Source organism: Notechis scutatus, chromosome 4 (genome assembly GCF_049901735.1).
Source record: "Notechis scutatus isolate UNSWTSFEM ecotype Mainland chromosome 4, rNotScu1.2, whole genome shotgun sequence".
Lineage (NCBI taxonomy): Eukaryota > Metazoa > Chordata > Lepidosauria > Squamata > Elapidae > Notechis > Notechis scutatus.
The window spans coordinates 65,451,843-65,474,274 of NC_142012.1; the positions used below are offsets into that span (position 1 = coordinate 65,451,843).

General features: G+C 39.1%; 1 protein-coding gene across 1 annotated transcript in view; it reads right to left on the minus strand.

Moving 5' to 3' along the window:
• TLL1 (tolloid like 1) overlaps nucleotides 1-22,293 on the minus strand; it is a 143,616-nt gene extending 121,323 nt beyond the window's left edge. The window contains exon 1 of the mRNA XM_026676585.2: nucleotides 21,795-22,293. Coding sequence (XP_026532370.2) covers nucleotides 21,795-21,954 — 160 coding nt within the window. The 5' untranslated portion in view covers nucleotides 21,955-22,293. The remainder of the gene's footprint in view (nucleotides 1-21,794) is intronic.
• Between the last annotated feature and the right edge of the window lie 139 nt (nucleotides 22,294-22,432).

The following is a 22,432-nucleotide window of genomic DNA, read 5'->3' on the forward strand; positions in this document are numbered from 1 at the left end:
GTACAAAAGCAGGTAAACATGGAACCAGGGAATTGCTGGATGTTGTGCCTAAAGCCTATAATATATCACTGAATCTGAGTATATGTGCTGAGATGATTCTTTAAATATACATACATCTAGGTACACACATGTAGAGAAGATATTCAGAATTGTGGTTAAAAACATGAAAATCACTGGTGGGAAATAGATCTGCCTTTCCTTAGCTGTACCCATATGACTCTACCATCTTCCAGCTGAAGTGGTCAAGAACTGAGATGCAAAATAAAATTGGGAATTTTAAAGCATTTTTATGAAAAGAAGACAAACATTTTGCATTACACTTTTTAAACAAACTTAAACTAGATCAGTTGCATTTAGTGATGCTTTGAGACCTAATACAGGTTTTATAAATTATAAAGATACTATTCATTACAAATTATTAGAAAAGTACTATTCATGTAATTTTAATGTCTTGGTTTTATTACCTTAAAGTGCAAGTGTTTAAAACTTCTGAGAATATATTCCTTTGGTTTCAGGCTTATACCTTACCAGATCTACAGAACTGTATTTCTCCATCAAACAGAATCAGCATTTACATTGGAGATACTGGACTTAATGCAAACAAAACCGATATGTGTTTTCAAATAAAGCAATCTATACAATCAAGATAAAATTAAATGGCTTACCTGTTTCTAATTTAATTTTACAAATTGCTTTTAAAAATGTGCTTACCACTTTGCAATTTGTTAAGGATGCAATCAAATAAAATTAAAGACAACAGCACCCCCAATTTAGCAATAGATTTGGAGCAGAACAAATACCTGGATTCAAAATGTGAATGTTATCAGTTAATCTTTGCAGGACATCAAGTACAAACAAGCTCTCACTATTAAAACTATGAACAACTGAATGCATTGTGATCAAGCTAGGAAATTAAAAAGAAAGCCACATTCCTTGGAATAATCAGAATTTCTCCCAACTTCTGCTGTTCTTCCAAAATTGCCAACACCCACATACCTTCTGGTGACCATGAGCTCTTTATTTCCAAAATGATGAATCACTGTTAAAGTCCAGTTTAAAGCCCCAAAATAAAGAAACTGAGTAAGTTCCCTCAACACTTGCTGTTCCCTGGATATCTGAAAGTAAGCAGATTGATTGTTTCACAGCATTTTCTACATCCTTGTCATCTACTCTATGGCTTTGAGATATAAGTGTTCTCTGCTGTCTAATGTCTCCAAGTCATCCTTTTTCAACACATCACAAACTGATTAAATTAATCACGACATTATTTCTATGCTAGGTATCCTAATCTCTAGTCTAAGTGCTTTACAGTCTTGGGGAAAATATATAGCCCTTAAAAATATCATTTTTTGAAGCAATTGTTAAATTAATGTGTCAATTCTAAGTGCAAACATTAAGCAAACCTACTGTTTGCTCCAGTGCTGTTTTGTCAAAAACTGGAAGCACTGGTTTTCAGCAAACCCACTGTAAAATGTGGTCACATGACCATAAGAGTTGCAAACAGCTATAAATGCAACCATGTTGCTGAGCACCCGAATTGCAATCACTTCAACTACAAAAGGTCCCAACCATCAGAACTTCAGATCTGGGTTATAAATAATTATGTTACTTTTGAGCACCCACATATATTTGAATTTACTTGTGTAAATCTCAGTTGTACTGTGTATTTCCTTTCTTACATCTGTGCAAGGAAAAGCCACTATGGAAATATTCATTTGTTACACATTCAGATATGCAAACCACTAAACTCTTCTAGAATACTTGACCCCTATATACAGGGGTGGGATTCAATTTTTTTAACAACCGGTTCTGTGGGTGTGGTTTAGTTGGTGGGCATGGCTTGGTGGTCATGTGACTGGGTGGGCGTGGCCAACTCAACGTCACTCACATCGAGGCACGCATCTCCTCGCCTGGCCTCTCATGACTGTGGGGATGCTGCAACAGTTGTAAGTGTGAAAAATGGTCTTAAGTCACTTTTTTCAGTGCCATTGTAACTTTGAATGGTCACTCCACACAAGCAAAGTACCAGCAAAGGAGGGAGAAAAAACTCCAGAGACATTCCTGAGACAGAAAGTCTAGTCCTGCCAAGAAAGTAATAAGGGTTAACAGAGAGGCGGTTTCTGTAAGCAACACCAGAATGTTTCCTTCCTGCCTTCCTTACAGGATTAGGCCAGTAATTTCTTCTAACAACCGGTTCTCCAAACTGCTTAGAATGTTAACAACTGGTTCTAGCAAATAGGTGTGAACCTGTAGAATCCCACCCCTGCCTATATACATTATTCCATAATATAAGTACCTCAAAGAATAACCAATGAAACATATTCCGATATATTCAAAAGAAAGGAAAAATTACACAATGAGTATGCAGGTTAAAATAATAGAATATGTCATGTCTTTATATAAACATAGAAAAGCATTTTTTGCCAGATGGTGAATTTGGGCAATTCATCTCGAAAGTTCAGCACCATCATGTTCTCACACCCACTGAATTGTTCTAAAACTATCCTACGTGAAACCAGAAATAATTGGCTTGTGCAAGTAACATACTGAAATACACAGATATTATGTAAGAACAATTTCTGCATTTTATCTACTGCACATTATCTCTTTAAGAACGTCATACTGATAGTGCTATAGCAATGTGTGTGTGTGTGTGTGTGTGTGTGTTTGTTTGTTTATGTGCAAATGTACAAAAATATAAATGACTCACTAGCTAAAACATATTATAAACAAATGATTTCAAGGCAAAAGCTGCACATATCCTTTAATTTGCATGCTGCAAGCCTTATTCCAGAACATCCAAAACCATATTTGCTTTCATTGAAATTACATTTCAATTTAATTAAAAATTATAATTAATTCAACTCATAATCAGCTGTCCTTGTAATTTGTTACAAAATAAGCTGTCTTTTTAACCAACATTTTAAGAGACTCTGAAGAGTACACCTAAGGTTTTTCAAGGTCATCTGAGGTCTTAAAGCACAAGTGCCAAACTCAATCGTTTCATGGGCCGGATTGTGATGTATCGCAACATTTTGAGCTTTTGCAGAGCCAGGGTGGGCGCAACTTACGTGTGATGTATCCAGCCCACTGGCTGCCAGTTTGACAGGCCTTTAGGTCAGACCTAAAACCTCGAATTGTGCATTTCTGCTTTATGAATGGCAACGGGATATAGAAGGAGGAAGAGTAATTACTTTAAATGATTTGGATCTGCAAGTTGATAACCTTATTGGACTGAAAACCATAATTTAATCCAGTATTTTTCCATTTTGTTGACTCTTAAGATTTGTTGATTTCAACTCCCAGCTCTGCTAGCTGGGGAATTCTGGGAGTTGAAGCTCATATGTCTTAAAGTCGAGAAACATTGACTTAATCCATTGTTAAGCAGCAATTTTCACTTATCTGGTTAGATAGGGCAACACTGTAGATGATGAATGGTGAAGAATAGAACAGAAGAGAGCTGTAAGGAATCTTGTAGATATTCTAGTCCAGCCTCTTATTTAGGCAGGAGGACCTATACTATTTTAGATAAGTGGCTGTCTAGACTCTTCTTAAAAACCTCCAGTGATGAGGTTTTGCCCACAATTTCTGAAGGCAAGCTGTTCCACTGGTTAATTGTCTTCACTGTTAGGAAGTTTCTCCTTAATTCCAGGATGTTTCCAACCATTGTTTCTTGCCCTGCCTTCTGGTGCTTTGTAGAATAATTTGACCCCCTTTTCAGCCCCTCAAATACTGGAATACTGCTATCATATTGCCCTTAATTCTTCTTTCTTTAGACTAGCCAAACCCAAATCCTGCAGCTGTTCTTCCTATGTTTTAGTCTCTAGGCCTTTGATCATCTTAGTTGCTCTTCTCTGAACTTTTTCCAAAGTCTCAACATTTATTTATTTAATTTTTTGCAGTATGGTGGCCAAAAAATTGGTTGCAGTATTCCAGGTGGTGGTCTTACTAGGGTTTTATAAATATAAATAAAAGCAGGCAAAGAATTGTCTGCTCAGTTCAAGATTAATTTCAAACTATGTTCCAAGAAATGAAACATCTGAGTTGAACCTCACATGCGAACTTTATCACGATTCTGATGGTATCGCCGTGGAAAAAGTTAGCACTCAGTTACAGGACACATGCTTTACATGCAGGTGGTTTCCACAGTCAAATCCAAAAATATTTAGAGAGGCTCGTTTTTTCTAAAACAGAATAGAGCAGAACTTTGTGCAAATTCACAAATTCTTTACGGAGTGGTACCTGCACTGTTTAAAGATGAAAACCTGTTGGCATTTCCTCCACCTTTTCTCAACTACTACCAGTTTTCAATTAAGTTTTTTTTTAAAAAAAAAAAAAAAAACTTAAGCCATGATTTTAAAACGAATTTAAAAAATTAGACCGGGATTACATTTTAGCTAATAGGAAAGTCCATTCACATAGTATTTGTCCAGACACAACATAAGAAAAGGAATTAATGAGTAGTTTGCATAGTCACCGTTCACAAGTGCATACCTGTACATAAAAAGCTGCAGATTTGCCTACAAGTCAAATGATATTTTACTCATATTCAGAATGTGGTTCCCATATTCACCTACTGAAATAACAAACTAAAAATCAACATTTCCAAAATGGGAGAAAAACAGATTCCAATGAAAAACAACCATCTCAAAAAGGATGCAAATAAAAAAGAAAAACAACTAACAACATTGTTTCCTTTCTGCAAATGGACTTACAGGTATAAGCTAAGCACATAAAGGGAATTGTCATTAATACCCTTATATTCATTTTGAGAGGGAATAGTAGTTTAAATATTACTTCATATATGCTGGTATTAAAATAGTTGTAATTTAACAAGCCATATGTTTTTCCTGTTGTTGTTTTTTTTAAAAAAACAATGCCTTTTCAATCTTGTTTCTGTCAAAAGATTTATTTAAAGAATTTGTATTATTTTTTGATAATGTCCTTATATGTACAATCTTAATTACCAGAATTATAAATCAAATTGACAGAATATAGACTGGTTTGTTGTTGGGAAAGAACTCCTAACACGTTACTGAACATAAAAAGAAAATCAATTCTCTTTCTACCATCCAGATTTCTCACTTAATCCCACTTAATTATTTTCAAAATAATAGTTTTAATCACTTGAAAAAATTGATACTATATACAAATAAATTTAAGCAGATAACTCCCAGAAGCCAATATAAGACCACATAGCACTAATCTACATTGATTTAACTTGTATATTATCATTGTTTGTTTCTCCCCCCCCCCCCAAATTGTGAACAGGAAAATATCAACAAGGAATCCACAAAACTGGCTACCTTGCTTGGTATGACAAAATAGTTAAGGAGTTGGATTAGAACTAAGGACACTGTTAAAATAAGAGTTCATAGGTGACTTTGGGCCAATCGCTAGCTTTTTAATTGACCTCACAAGGTTGCTGTTATAGTTAAAACTGCAGGAAGACATGGTATTTTTCCTTTTGTAAGTGGAAACTAGGAAATAATTTTCATGAATAAATACCAGAATAAATACTTATTAAGCGCTAGATTGTTATATTTTTGTTCAGTCATTGAATGATGCACAGTGTTTGCTCATTCAAGCTCACCTTCCTTTTTCAGTTTCATCCAACACTAAAATAATTCACTTTAGCCAAACCCGTAATATTCTTTTCTCTCCTCACCATAATTAGTAAGGAAACACCACGGCTGATAGCACAGCTTGGCCTGATTTTAGTCTAAAGAAACTTGCTGGAACTGCACAAACAATTCAACCATAATGTTATGTACAGGATATATATGTACAAGAACCTGGGGGTGGGTCAAAATTATGTGATCTTAAAAATGCAATTTAAGACTATATAAAGATGGATATCTTATCCTGGCCAGAAGTTTGACTGAAATAGGGCAAGAATATATATTAATATCATGCTTTTCAGAAGCATACATGGAGTTCAGAGAAATTATCGATTGGTCCATTGGATATGCATCCATTTTAAATAAAATGTTTTTTTAATGTTAAGTAAATATTTCTATTAGCTAGATACCACAATAATGCTCTAAGGTGTGAGCACTGTTGATTAAATATATACTGTATAAACCAGAGTATTAGAATTGTTCATCTAACATTTGTTGCTATTATTTTAAGGCTCATAGCATAAAAGGAGCAAGTATGTAGCTAATTGCTTCAGAGAATAGACATGATCCTCAGAAATAAATCCCTCTGAAAAATTTATCTGATATTCTTGCCAATAAAAACAATCACAGGCTAATTATCTATTCATTTCTCGCTCTCTTGTCAAGCAAATATCACCTCAACAATCTTAAGCATGCAGAGCAGATGGTTAATGACCAAGAGAGCCTTGCCTTAGGCATCACTTTTCACATAACTCAATAATATAAGAGCCCAAAGCTATTTCAGAGCCAAAATGATCTCTACATCTTTGATTCTTGGCAATCTTGGTTTTAAATATTAAAGGGGGGAATCATAGTCTTACACCACAGGAACTAAGTAGAGAAAATGCAACGACTAGAGTTTATGGGTTTGACGCGACAAGTCCTTCTTAAACTCATTTCATCATTGTTTTTCTACAAAATACTGGACAAATACAACCATGGAACAACTTCAGACCTGTATCACTTTTTATTCTTTCTTTTACTGAATACACTTCCAGAGATTTCAGTAATCAGTCCCCCAAAGTTTTATCTCAAAACTAAACCAAGAAGATTTAGGATTCCACAAAGAATATAATTTGTCACATTTTACTAATAACTTGTACTCTCCTGAGATAAACTATATTGTCTACAAAGTAATTTTCACAAGAAAGCTGCCCTACTAGCAAGCCAATAAATCAAATTTCAACCTCAAGCCATCAGTACCCTTTATAGTTATTGTTTCATTTGACACCATTATGCCTCAAATTTCTGCCTCTTGACATTTTTATCTTCAGTTAATTTCTGTTTAAATTTGGAAGTTGGAACGTTCACACTTTCTCTGTGAAGTTTACAAAGTTGAAAAACTACAGTAGAGCCTCCAAAACAGCCAAAACAACCTAGTTGTCCACATTAACCATGTACTAAATTATAAAAATAACCAATTTGATCCAGTTGTTAAAGTTTCTGAATTAGGAGCAGAGAGTCATTATTTTAGGAATGGAAACCAACTGGATGACTTTAGGTTAATCTCTCTTAAGCCCCAGGGGAAAAAAACAATGGAAAAACTGCTTAAACTTGTCCAGGCAAATACTCAGGTTTAAAATGGACTTGAAGGCACAATATATATCCCCATGTCTTCCTAGGCTGCCTCATTCAAATGGTGAGGGGTGTTATTGGGAGTGATGAGTAAAGAGTAAGGCAAGAGTAAGACAAGGCATGAAGATCACCCCAAATGCCCAGCTAAAGCTGGGACAGCAATGCAGGATGATACTGAACACAGATTATCATTTGAATCATTCCATATTGCAAAGAAGGCAACAGTTAACCACTCTTGTATTTTATCAAGAAAGCCACAGAGGTAAGACAAGATGAAGTGACTAATGACATAAAGCCAGGTGTCGAGTCTTCAGGTTGGGTGACACTCAACATGCTACTAAGGTCTAAGGATCTTTCAAAACAGTGGCCCACAACCTTTTTTGTGCCGCGGCCCGGTACCGGCATCACAAAATGATCCGCGGCTCGGTACCGGCATCAGCACGCATGGCAAGGCGAGCCAAGCAACCGGCCAGCCAGCCGTCCCCCGCTTCTCCCCGCCACCTTCAACTCCTCCTTTGTACCTGTGTCGATGGGCTTCACGACGGCTTCGGGACGGTCGCTCGGCTCGCCTTGCCATGCGTGCTGAAAGAATCCTCGCGCCTTAGTTTTGTTCGAAGCCGCCCCCCCCCTTGATGAAACTAAGGCGCGAGGATTCTTTCAGCACCCAAACACCGCTTTCTACCCGGAAAAGCTCACCGGAAGCACTTTTTCATCAAAACAAGATGGCGGCGCCCAGCAAACCGGCGGCCCGGTAGAAATTGTTCCACGGACCGGTACCGGTCCGGGGACCGGTGGTTGGGGACCCCTGTTTCAAAACACCAATGATACTTATGACTTACCTAGATTAAAGCTTAAGGACATCTAGTTCCTGACGTTGCCATGCAAGAAAAGAAAATCCAAAGTTGCAAAGACAGAATGGCATTGGAAACATGGAATGTACAAAAACTATTAACATGGGAAATCTTAATACAGAGAAAGATGAAATGAACTGCCTAAACACTGACATTGTAGGCATTAGTTAATTGAAATGGAATGGGATTGGACCCTGGCAATCAGAAGATCATTCTGTTTACCAACTGAGTTGCTTTCAGAACCAAGAAAGATAACAAAGACAGCACTCAGGTGCAATGCAGTCCATGACTGAATAGGTTTCAGAGACATCCTTTCATATAAGGTTACCCACGATTATGCTCCAACCATTGAAGCAGAAAAAGAGAAAGTTGATCAGTTTTATGGCCAAGTTCGATATAAAATCCATAGAACATGCAAGCAGGAAATGCTACCCATGACTGGAGATTAGAATGCCCAAATGATGTAAGAAACAGAAATGAAGCGGGTAAAACAACTTATCAGTTTATTCCAATTCAATTACTTCTTCATTAATAACTCATTCTTCATATAACCATGATGGTGGCTATGTACATAGATTGAATAGAAAGAGCACACTGGAGCCAAATTGACCACATTATTAAAGCAAGGAGGTGAAGGGGTTTAGTTATAATAGCAAAGATGTGACTAGGGTCTGTCATTTTACATTTACCTAATATGGGTAGTCCTCAACTTACAACCACAATTGGGACCAGTACTTCCATTACTATGCAAGGTGGTTGTTAAGTGAGTTGCACCAATTTTATGACTTTTGTCATGGTTGTTAAATGAATCCCTATTGTTGTTAAATGAATCCCTATAGTACCGTTGTTAAGCAAATCCAGCTTTCCCCATTGACCTCGCATGTCAGAAGCTTGCTTGGAAGGTGGCAATTGGCAATCACATGACCCCAGCACACTACAATCGTTGTAAATATATGCTGGTTATCATATGATGCAAGGGTAGGGAACAGCAATAACTCACTTTTTTCAGTGCCTCTTTGAACCGTCATTAAACAAATGATTGTAAGTCAAGGATTTCCTGTACTTGATGAACTGCTCATATGCAAGTTCCACGTCAAGCTAAAGGGGAACAAGAAAATTAGTAAGTTTCCACTTCACGATCTTGAGCATATTCCCACCATTTTCAAGAAATCACTTTAAAATCCTGAACTTCAGTGACAGCAAACCTGAAGAATGACTGAAATCTAAGAAAGAAAAGAAAGAATGAAAAAAAAATGAAATAAGGATGAATATGAGACAAAACCGTAAAGGACCACAAAAAGAAGAAACGTAACTGGATGCTAGAACAAAAGATGAATTTTGCCACAAAGGAAAGACAAGTCAAAACCAAGAAAGATCTCAGGATCTTTCTTAAAAAATAATTTCAAAAAAGCTGTTAAAACTTGATTGTGCATATTCAATTTTAAAAAGCCGTGGTGGCACAGTGGTTGGAACGTAGTATTGCAAGCTAATTCCGTTACTTGACAAGAATTCGACCCTGACCAGATCAAGACTGACTCAGCATTCCATCCTTCCAAAGTCAGTAAAATATAGGGCCCAGATTGTTGGGGAAAATATGCTAAACCGCTTAGAGAGGGCTGAAAAGCACTATGAAATGGCATATAAGTCTAAGTGCTAATGCTATTGCTATAATAAATGTAGAAGCCGATGAAAAGCAGGACTGCCCCTAAAGTTAAACAGACTGAAATAAGACCCTCAGGTGGCAAAAGATGGATCAGACAGCACTGCTACAATGATGAAAGAAAGAGCTGTGTTGCCATTCCTACTCTAAATTAACCTACTGTCTTAGATAGCAGTGGTGGGAAATCCTGTCTGGTCAGTTGGATTGATTCAATCATCAGTTTGTTCAGTTTTTGTAAATGGATTGAAGAAAGGCCACTCATCCAGTCTTTTGCCTCAAATTACAAACTATCTGAAGCCAACCAAGTGATTAAGCTGGTTATCCAATGGCATATGGCTGCAGAGAACTTGAGCAAAATTAAGATAACCAGAAAATTTGTAATAGTGTAAAAAGGGGAATCGAAAAGATGGGATCTAGAGATGAAATGAAGTACTAATGAAGGACAACTTTCCTTTCAAAAAAATTGAAAGATTTTGTACACTCTAAAAATGAAGCTAAAAATACCAAAGTAACTTTACTAGTGTGCATTTTCACATTTGATAGTTGCTATAGTTGCAACAGAGATAGAAAAGGAAGAGTCGTTGGAGACTGGGAAGGCTTTTTGGTTACTTCTCCAGCAAATGTTATCTAGAACAGGGGTGTCAAACTAAGGCCTGTGGGCTGGATTATTAATTATTATCTTTATTGTCAGAGTACAACATGTGTACAATGAGATTGGCTGAGCCGCCCTTCGTGCACCCACCCTCCAACATAACTCACAGTGAGGACAGAAGTCCCTAACCCAGTCCCAATCTTATTACACTATGTGACTTTGTTGCACAATGCACCAGCCCTGCAAGTCTATCATACTCTACATAAACGACCTCTGTGATCATATTAAGAGCAATTGCGTTCTCTTCGCTGATGATGTAAAGCTGTTCAATACCACAGACAATACTGCTACCCTACAAAAAGATCTTGACTATGTATCAGAGTGGTCAAACAAATGGCAACTTCAAATCTCAACAAATAAATGCTCTGTCTTACATATTGGCAAAAAAAATCAGAAAATAAAATACAAGCTGAATAGTCAAGATCTTGTTGATGACTCAAGCTCTGTAAAGGACCTTGGAATACTCACCTCTAATGATCTAAGTGCTAGAGCCCACTGCAACTACATAGCCAAAAAGGCATTAAGAGTTGTTAACCTAATCCTACGTAGCTTTTTCTCTGGTAATATCACACTACTAACCAGAGCATACAAAACATTTGCTAGACCAATACTCGAATACAGTTCATCAGTCTGGAACCCACACTACGTATCTGATATTAGCACAATTGAGAAAGTCCAGAAATATTTCACAAGAAGAGTTCTCCACTCCTCTACTCGTTGTAGAATACCTTATGCCACCAGACTTGAAATTCTAGAACTTGAAAACCTTGAATTACGCCGTCTTCGGTCTGACTTAAGCATGGTATATAAAATCATACATTGCAATGTCCTACCTGTCAATGAATACTTCAGCTTCAACCATAACAACACAAGAGCACACAATAGATACAAACTCAAAGTAAACCGCACCAAACTTGATTGCAGGAAATACGACTTCAGCAATAGAGTGGTCAATGTCTGGAATACTCTACCCGACTCTGTAGTTTCTTCCCCAAACCCCAAAAACTTTAACCTTAGACTGTCTACTATTGACCTCACCCCTTTCCTAAGAGGTCTGTAGGGGCGTGCATAAGCGCACCAACGTGCCTACCGTCCCTGTCCTATTGTTTCTCCTATTCTTTTATTTTTCTTATATGTACCCATTTCATGTATTCACAACTATGTATACATTTACACTTATTATCTTGTAAACAATTGGCAAATCAAATAAATAAATAAATAAAATAAATACTATGTTGACATGAAGTTATTTTCCGTTCAGAAGTCTGACAGCCCACAGGTAGAAACTGTTCTTCAGCATGTTGGTGTGGCTGGCTATGTTTCTCTATCTCCTACCCAATGGTAGGAAAGTGAAGAAGTGCTGACTGGGATGTGAGTCATCCCTGAGGATTTTCCTCAATCTTCTAAGGCAGCAAGCCCTAGCAAGGTCATCTAGTAGTATCAGGGAACAGCCCACAATGTTTTGTACTGTGCTCACCACCCTCTGTAATGTCTTTCTATTTGTGTCTGTCAAGCCAGCATACCACACCATAATGCAATATGAGAGGATGCTTTCTATTGTAGACCAGTAAAAGGTCATCAGTCGTTGTTCCATTTTATTCTTTCGCAAGACCCTAAGGAAATGGAGTCTCTGTTGGGCCTTTCTGGCCACCTGGGTTGTGTTGATTTTCCAGATAAGATCTTCGCTGAGGTAGACTCCCAGGAAGTTAAAGGAGGAAACTCTCTCCACACAGCCCCCTTTGATGTAAAGTGGGGCAGGTTCCTCTCTCTTCTTCCGGAAGTCTAACACCATCTCCTTTGTCTTGCTGATGTTTAGGTGCAGGTTGATTTCTAGGCACCATGAGGATAATTTTTGAACCTTCCCCCAATACGCTGTTTCATCTCCACCTGTAATGAGACCCAACACAGTAGTATCATCTGCAAACTTAATGATCACAGTGGATGGGTCAGACGATACACAATTGTTTGTGTACAGGTACAGGTAGGGACTGAGCACAAAGCCCTGTGGGGAGCCAGTGCTAATCTTCAGGGAGGTTGATGTGACAGACCCAGCCCTCACTATTTGTGGTTGGTCCCTCAGAAAGTCTTTGATCCAGTCGCTGATGGAAGAGGGAAAATTCAAGTCAGTCAGCTTTTCGATAAGGATGCTCGGCAGGATAGTATTGAAGGCCGAGCTGTAGTCAGTGGAAAGCATCCTGACATAGTTTCCGGGTTTCTCCAGATGTCTCACTACAGAATGTAAGGCAGTAGCTATGGCGTCGTCTGTCGACCTGTTCCCCCTTGTAGGCAAACTGATGTCTGTCAAAGTCTGGTGGGAGGCATGTCCTAAGGTGTTGGAGAACCAGTCTTTCGAAGCATTTCATCACTACTGATGTTAACGAGATTCAGGGATGCTTAGATCTGGCCCGCAGGGCCACCCTGAAAACAGCGAAGGACCAGCCCGTAGTGCCTCTGCCAGAGAAAACAGAGTTTGCACGCGGCTCTTCCATGCTCCATTTTCGCTGGCAGGAGAGTTGCAGAAGGTTGGCACAGCCGGAAATGGAACTCGGATGCATATTTTCACTGACAGAGCACTTGGGCCACCACAGGCACCCTCAACATGAGTGATGTCGAGCTGGCCATGCCCGCTTTTTGACCCTTCCGAGGGTCAAACACAACCCTGATGTGGCCCTCAATAAAATTGAATTTGACACCCCTGGTCTAGAATCTACACAGATTCTGCAACACTTGAATCTCACCACTCTACCTGGATTAGATACTACCTTGGCTTCTGGTTACCTAGGGATGTTCTACTATCCCAGAAAGACCTTTTCATTTTGTCAGCCACAACTAACTTATCTTCTATAAGAACTTCCAAATTTCTAGCTACCAAATAGTAACCTTCAATTGCATGGAAAAATAATTAAGATTTATTCACAATACATTGAAAATGAACTCTAATATGTATCTATTCCAGCGCCCTGATTCCTTAAAAGATGTCTCACCATTCTTCTTTTAAATCACAGACTAATTTAGCTGGTTTATAGTATTCTTACATAAGGTATCCCAAGGCATAGGTAGGGCAAGAGGTAGAGTTTGAGGGATTCCAAACCAATTTTTAAATGAGGAAAGGGAAATTTACTGTTGCAGCCTGCAAATTGGATAAATCCACCCACACAGAGTTAGCAAATTCCCAGAATTCAGGGTAGTGTGTCACCAGAAGCCAGGAATTGTGATAGCTGCAATAAAAAGAGGTACGCCCCAATTGCAATAAAGTTTCACAATCCATCAGAATCACTCATGAATTCCTAAACTCCAAGCAACTGAACGCCTAACGTTTACTGGTATTATAAATAATATACATTTGCTTATATATGCCATTTATTCTGTCCAAAATACTAGAAGAAATATGATATCACAATATTTTTTAAATGTCACAAATAACGTAAGTTTATCGCTATCATTCAGCCATCTAAAGTTCAGAGCCGCTTACTTTATGAATGAGCATTTCAGTGCCTGTTGACCATTAAAGAAAATATTTAGAATAGAAGTCTGTACTCACATTTAATAGTATACACAAGATTAGCCTTACTATAGTTAAAGGGATTTGCTACCAGTTAAGTGTAAATAAGAACTGCAAATTAGCCACAACCACAAGCATCCTTCCTGGGAATAAATGCAACTGAATATAATTTAATTTACCCCTGAATATAGCTTTATGCAATTACCATACTGGGTTACAAACCTAAGCATATTTTATTTAAAAATAAACTGTACTGGTAGCAATGAAACTTGTGTCTGACTAAGTAAAAGGGGAGAAACTGCCAAACTGAAGCACAAAAAACTAATTGGGAAGAACTTTGGTACTTAGTAGTCCTGCTAAAGACTGTTCAGAAGCTTGAAAGATGGTAAAAATGACTGTGATATTTAAAGCACGTAGATTGAACTTAAGCATAGTACATAAAATTATGTTTCAATGTCTTACCAGTTAATGAACATTTCAGCTGTAACCACAACAACACAAGAGTACACAACAGACATAAACTCAATGTAAACCACTCCAAACTTGATTGCAGGGAGTACGATTTCAGCAACAGAGTGGTCAATGCCTGGAACTCACTACCTGATTCTGTTGTCACCTGCTCAAACCCCCACTCCTTTACCCTCAAACTAATCTCTATTGACCTCACTCACCCCATTCCTAAGAAGTCTGTAAGGGGCGTGCATAAGTGCTCAATCGTGCCTACCATCCCTGTCCTATTGTCCCCAATTATTCGTACCTATTTCATGTATTTATACTTATGTTTATTCTTATTTCTATTATATTGTAAGCATGAAAGCTAGGACAAGTAGATTTAAACATAGTTTTTACCCAAGTGCTGTGATCAGGTTAAATGCAGAGTTATGAATCTGGTGGTCTTAACATATATATATCTTGGTTTTATAGTTTTTAACTGTTAATTGTTTTAATTTGTTTTACATTGTTATTTGTATATGTCTTTTGGTGTTGTTTAGTTGTATATTGTGAAAGAGCACCTTATTTCGTTGTTCTCAGGTTCTGAGTACAATGACAATAAATTTATCTTATCTTATCTTATTTGACAAATCAAATAAATAAATAAAAATAAATAAATAAAAAACAATTTATAACTGAAACATGATTGTTTTGTTACCAATCAAGTAAAGAGTATTTGCAATTTAAACATAGATGGCATACATGTATACACAAACACACACACACCTACATTATGTATGTATGTACGTATGTACACACATCTGTAGACATGTACACATGTACGCACCTGTAAACATGTACAAACACATAATTAGAATTATTGTTAATAACATTTTGTACTGTCAACTGTGTAAATAAAAATGACTAAAAGGAACCAAAAACATCTACCAGGGCCAGGCCTCAAACCACTGAGTTTGGAGTATACCCATCACAATTTAGACCACAAACCATTTAATCCCATTTGTTGCTAAAGAATAAATAATTAAAAGATTGTGGCCAACACATGAACACCAACTTTGGCTGAACTACATCTCAAGGAAAAGAGAAATAATATAAATTAAGTGTAATAGCAAAATTTAAGCACTTGTTTTAAATTCCAACTGTCTACATGAGTCCAGATCGCATGTAACAGCTCTTTCAAAATAATATGGTACATACATCACATGCAAACTACAAAGGTATGCCATTTAGATGTAATAAACCGTGACCCCATTCCTGGTGCCAGGAAAGCTACTGAGTAGGATTAAATGGATGCTGTATTAATTTACTCAAGTCACTTAAAGAGCATATAAATCTAAAACATATGTCTTGCAAACCAACAGATGTTTCACTAAGATCTGGAAAAACAATGATGTCCCTTTTGATATATTAACCAATTGCTAACAAAAGTTAATTTAAGGGATATGGAAAAATATTACAGTAGGTGGACATGGTCATTTTAAATAGCTAATAACCAGATACACTTCCTATAGTCAAATACAGTATGTAAATTAATAATATAAAGTACTATTCACAGAACAGAAGGTAAGTTTTGTATCCATTTTATTGTACATCAAAATAATATCTACTCTAAAGTCATCTAATTTTTTTTCTCTAAGTTCCATAAACTGATTTATTAAATAGTAATAGCACTTAGACTTATATACCGCTTTATAGTGCTTTACAGCCCCTCTCTAAGCAGTTTACAAGGTCAGCATATTGCCCCCAACAATTTGGGTCCTCCTTTTACCCACCTCGGAAATGAAGATCGTTAAAAGAAATCCTTGCTACAAGGAAAGTTAGCCAGGTGTTGGTTTTTCAAAAGAAAGATGCTAGCAATTCCTCTGGGAGATACACTGACGCCTTCTCTCCAGATTGACTCCTTCAAAGAAGCATCTGAGTTCTTGGCCTCTGGTTCTTAGAAGAAATGCTCATTTGAAGGAATTAGTTTCCATCTCCCACTGAACCTTCTCCATAGTGAAAAGCCAGAATTTAATTCTTTTTTGGGTCTAATGTTTACACAAAGCCAGTCTGGTTCAGCAATTAATGTAAGAGGGTAGAAACCACCTTTGCCCCACCTTAGGCACAAAGCCAATTGAATGACCTTGAACCAGTCACTTTCCTAATTCCTAAGAAATAAGCAAATGGCCAATGCTTTTTGAAAAGCTTGCCAAAAAGCTACAAAGACCAATCCAGGCAGTCATGAAAAATTAACACTGACATAAAGCCATGAGCATGGGCCACCTAGTTAGTTGCTTTAAGAAGACAGCACTAACTGGTTATAAACAATAACAATAAAAACAAGGCAGGGATAATGTATTGGAACATGTACGAGAAATATTAGTTGCCTGCAAACAAAAACCGATGGAACACAAAATATGCAAAGCAACAGAAAAGGAAGAAACTAAAGTGCTCTAGACTTTAGAATTCAAATAGAAAAAACACCTGCCACCTAACAACTGCAACGTGCCTACCGTCCCTGTCCTATTGTTTCTCTTATTCTTCTTTTATTTTTCTTATATGTACCCATTTCATGTATTCACAACTATGTATACACTTATACTTATTATCTTGTAAACAATTGGCAAATCAAATAAATAAATAAAATAAATAAATAACTGTTGAATAAGAAAGTACTTGGAGACAGCAGAATTGAAGAGAAAGAACTGGAGAAGATAACAAAATATAAAGACCTAAAATAGAAGTAGGATGAAAAAAAGCAAAAGAACTAGCAATTGTAATAGGTGCCCTTGGTGCAATTCCAAAACATCTCGAGCCCCACTTGAAGACCAAATAACCTTCACTCAATTGCAAAAGGCAGCTTTACTTTGAAAGCTTATATAATCTATAATAATACTTATAACACTGTCAAACAACATTTGCCTATCACGTGCCCTTGGGATAGGCGGATAAAAATGCAGCGGCAGTCTAAATATCTGGCTGACTGTGTGACCAACCATAATACAGTCCCAATGAAATGGCTATGGGACTTGTATGCTCTGAGGAAGAGGCCAGCTTTGCCAGAGAAGATTCAACTACACTGGACAGGCCTCATCAGGGGAGCCAGACAAAGAATGTGTGTCTCATAAACAATTTAGAGAAACTTATACCAGATTAGTCATTGCCCAGACCAACAAAGACTAGGTGCCAAGCGTTGGGACTTCCTGGATATCTGGTGACCAAAGGATTGCAGAACAACCAGGGCCAGAAGCTGCAGGACTGCTAGAAGAAGAAAAAACGTTCACCCTTTGCAAATGTACAGATTGAAAATAAAGAAATAATGATTTGCTATTACAAATCAAGTTCAGTGAGAAAAGAGTATCTGAAAAGAACTCATCAAATCTGGAAATAGCAACATCCAAAATCAGAAATAACAAAACAGAAAATAGCAGATCAAAATTGATTTATAATATAAAGTATTCACAGGAGCAGAATTGGAAGAACTGCAAAGATCTATCAAGGTAACTGATACCTTGCCAGTAGAAGCTCAGACTGTAGAGGCAAACCAGGGAAATTAGCAATAAAGGAAGCCAGAAAGATATTGAACCATTTTCATTAGCAAACCAGGCCCCTTTCCTCTGTTTTCTCCTCAGAAAGAACAAAGTCTTCTGACTGAAAATAGAGGAACTGAAATGAAGAATAACTGAGTATCTATAACACCACAAAAATGAAAGAATAATGTTGCCTGCTTTGAAGCTTTTTACAAAAAAAACCCAGCTAGCACAAGTATTAAAAGATGTTAGTACTGTAGTACTGAAGGTAAGCATGAGCTCACCGCAATAAACAAATTAACCCATGTACAGCATAGCTGCAGTTATAACTGAAGAACTTGGATGGAAAACAACAACCCAAAAAAGCCAAAAATTCATCAGCAAAATGGAAAGAGCAGATTGGAAAATAAGATCAGCATGCCAGATGAAAGAAAAGAGAAGTTGAGAGGTTGTCTTTATCTAGCAACACAGGTGGACATGGAATTTTGCAAGAACATCAAACAATGTACTTGCAAGAAGAAAATAGAGCATGGAAAAATATCTGAAGGACACCAAAGAAGATGCAGTGAAGCTAGTACTGTATACCACGAAGGTTTACTGAATAACAAGGAGACCAAACTGGCCTACAAGAAAGATCAAACGAAGAACAGAAAGGAGACATTGGAAGGCAAAGTAGCCAGTACATAAAAAAAAAAAACCTAGCAGACAAAGCAGATAACAAGACCTGTAAATGTCTAAGAGCAGGAAAGTTGAAGAAAGCGATGCAGGATCCAATTCCAAGCATTAAGAACAAATGTATAAACCAGCCGGAACTGAGAAAACAGCGTTTTTGGCGCCACTGCAAAAAAGTTGAAGAAACAGTGGAGTACCTAATAAACTACTGCAAAAATATCATACAGGTTGATCACAATCAAGAGAAAGACCAAATAGCAACACTTGCACATTGGAATATCTGCAAGAAATACCATTCACCAGCAAGCAAGACCTGGTGGGACCACAGAAGAGACAAAGTAATTAAAAAAAAAACAAATTAAAGTGCTCTGTGACTTTAGAATTCAAACAGACCAGCCAGCAATTGCGATACAACACCTCAGACTTAAAAATTGTTGACAGGAAAGACAAAACACCCTGGAATACTAGTAGACATTGCAGTACCTGGAAATATCAAAATAGAAGAAAAAGAACTGGAGGAAAAACAGAAAATATAAAGACTACAAATAGAAGTAGAATTAGTGTGGCAGAAGAAAACAAAAATAGTACTCTTGGTAATAGGCTGTTTGGGTACAATCTCAACTGGACCACTACCTGAAAACCACTGGCACTATCACCATGGGATGATTCTAACCTTTACTTGGAACAGCTTAATTCTGCAAAGATGCCTTCATATTATTAAACAACATCTGCCTATTCCAGGTTCTTGGGAAGGATCTGGCAAGTGGACAAAAAGGCCAAATCCAGTCTAAATATCTGGCCATGTGTGAGCAACCATGATAAGGTCTATAATTAACTAACTTTTCCCCTCAATTATTCCAGTTACACTCGCAATAAATAAACCATAATTGAATTTTATTTTAGATCTTATCACTCAGTAGACCCTGAAATAAATGCTAGTGCAAAATTGATATTCTATGTATATTTTACCTGGGAGTAACAGAGCTCAACAGAAATCTTTGGAATAAACGTAGACAGAACTGGACTGGAAAAAGATTGTTTCTTGGGTGACTTTTATATAATAACGAAAACATACATGAATAAATACATATAACAATGTTGTTCAATATGAAGTCGCAGCTATCAATTAATAAGAGGGTGGATTGTTCCTGGATATTTTTTCCAAGATTCACCAGTCTCTCAATATAACATCTTCTGGGGGGGTAGCTTGGTTGTTTGTTTGCAGACTTTTCATTAGCAGACTGGGTAACGTTATCAGCACTGATGAGGTTACCTAATTGAATATCTACAAACAAATAGCCAAGGTCAGAGAATACCAAGGACTCAGTAATTCAACAACTAGATATATTATCTTGTCTCAGGAGGAGGGTTTTTTTTTTCTTTTTAAGAGAAATTAACAACGTACCTGAAATGGCAGAATTAGCCTCTTCCTTGAACTTTGAAAATCTGAAAACCTGCTTTTTGTAACAGCTGAAAGCCTGAGAAAAGGCTTAAAACAAAACAAAACAAAATAGAAACCTCATTCAAGTCGAGGCCTTATCTAAAAGGCAGGTGCTCCCCTATCCAGCAGCACCGATCTGGATAAGGAAGTCTGGTGTTTTCCCTTCTCTTGAGGCATCTTCTAAATCTTCCCCAGCCTGAAGTCCTTAGATTGCAGTTCTATCAGTTTCCACAACATCCAGTGTGGTGGGTTGAAGGACACCTTCCCAAGATCTAACTGCCTTCCCTACCAAGTGTGTAAACACCTGCTGGCGTTAAGCGTTGCCTACCCATTTCCCCATTGCAAGGTTCAAGAGTGAAGATTTGCTTCTTTCTGACAAAAGTTGGCGCCGACCTAGCACAATATTATTGGATACCAGTTATGGGGATAACAGAACAATATCCACAACCTGCCATTGCTCATACGCATTGTTGTTTTTTCATTTGGTAAGAATGCTGGGACATTTTTTCCTGTGTTAATACATAGACACCAACATCAAATCATATCCATAGGCTACATTCAGTCAGTGCACAGTGTCCAGGGCATCTCTTATTGCTAGAATAGCCAATGGGCCTCTAATTGTCCACAAGGCGTGCATAAGCGCACCAACGTGCCTAACCGTCCCTGTTCCTATTGTTTCTTTTTATTTTTCTTATATGTACCCATTTCATGTATTCGTAACTATGTATATACTTACCCCTTTTATCTCGTAAGCGATTGACAAATCAAAATAAATAAATAAATAAATAAAGTTCTACCCAACTGTCTTGAAACAAAGCTTGAGTGACACTTCCACCATTAAGTATGGTAGTTAAAAGACTTTTCCAAGGCTTAGCCTGGGGAACAACCCAGTTCAATTTACGACCGCATAAACAATAAAGAATAAATATATAAATAGCTCCCTTCAGGGCTTCTGGGCTTCCCTTGCCCCACGCAATCCAAGCTGCTCTTCATTTATGAAGGAAGGGCCACAAGACCAGTTTTTTCCAGGTGGCTCTTCCCACGGCAGAATTCAAACTCACGAACAGGGGCGCGAGTTTTCCTTCCCGATCCCTCCCACCCCCCCTTTAAAGCGCAAGCGGTTCAGATCAGCGGCGTGTTATTTGCCCCGCAAAGAGATGGAAAGAAGAGGAGCGACACCCCCCCCAAACAAACCCCCGCGAAGAAATGACATTTCCAAGGCGGCCAAGGGGAGCGCGGGGGGGCTAACCGGGGTTAAGGTTTCCCCCTGGCTCCCGCTGACTTTTCTTTGCTCCGAGGCTTGGACAGCGAAGCGACCAAGCAAGCGCAAAAAAAGGGGTGGGAGGATGCGGGGTTGGAGGGGAAAGTGGAGAGAGCCGGCTTGGGTCGGTCGGTCGGTCGGTCGGGGAGCGGGGGAATCCCAGGATAACGGGTTCTTGAGAGATCTGCCCCCCGTCCCAGCGCAATCTGAGTGCGCCTGCCCCGGCTTTTTTTTTTTTCTTTTCTTTTTTTCCCCAAAGGGTTCCTCTCGGGTCCGGCATTTCTCACCTGGCTCCCAAGCGAAGGCGAACAGGTGAAAGCTTCCCTCCTTCGCCTCCGTTAAAGCCACACAACGTCGTCGTCCCCCTCCCAAACCACGGGGAGGGGTCGGGAGGTGGAAGCGAGAAATCCTCACTGGAACGGGGGAAGCGCCCCGAGGAAAAAGAGAGATAGGAGAGGAGGGTTTGGGGAGAGGTAAAGGGGCGTCAGGGCGATCGGCCCCGAGGGGGGGGCTGGGGGCTGGGGGAATGAAATCCCGGCCTGGGCCAAAGGCACTTACCGGCTTTGCAAGGATCTTTGTAATCTATGGCTTCAGCCTGATCCTCCGGGGGGCTGAAATCGTAAACGTAGTCGAAATCCAAGCCGGAGCAACGGGAGCGGCAGAGTTTGTTCCAGAGGGTCACCCCAGCCAGCCACAGAGCCATCCTCCAGCAAAACATGGTCAAGGCTCCTCGGCGGAGAGATGGGAAGAAGAGAGGGCGAGGGAGGCAAGGCAGGCAGGCAGACAGGCGCCGGGGGGCCAGGAGCGGCGGAGCGGACGTGTGTGGCTCTGGAGCGGGGTGGGGGGGTGGGGGGCGGCTTGGAGAGGGAAGCCGCGGCGCCGTAGGGAAGAAAGGGCAGCGAGAGCGTCTCGTCCGCGCCGGGGTGGCTTCTCTTCTCCAGGGGGATCGGACCCGGAGCTGGGGCTTCCCCCCATGCAAATGAATCGGGGAGGCTGCCGTGCGCGCGTGGGCGAGGGTGGGAGAGTGTGCGTGTGTGTGTGCGTGCGCGCGTGGAGGGCGAAAGGGCTCCGACCCCCGCGAGGAGAGGGAAGTTTGCGAGGCGTAGGGGCGCCCGACTCGCCCGCCTGGGTCGTCCCGTCCCCCCCCCCTCCAACAACGGCTTCCCCTCTGTCAAAAGGCCGAGCAAACTTTTTCT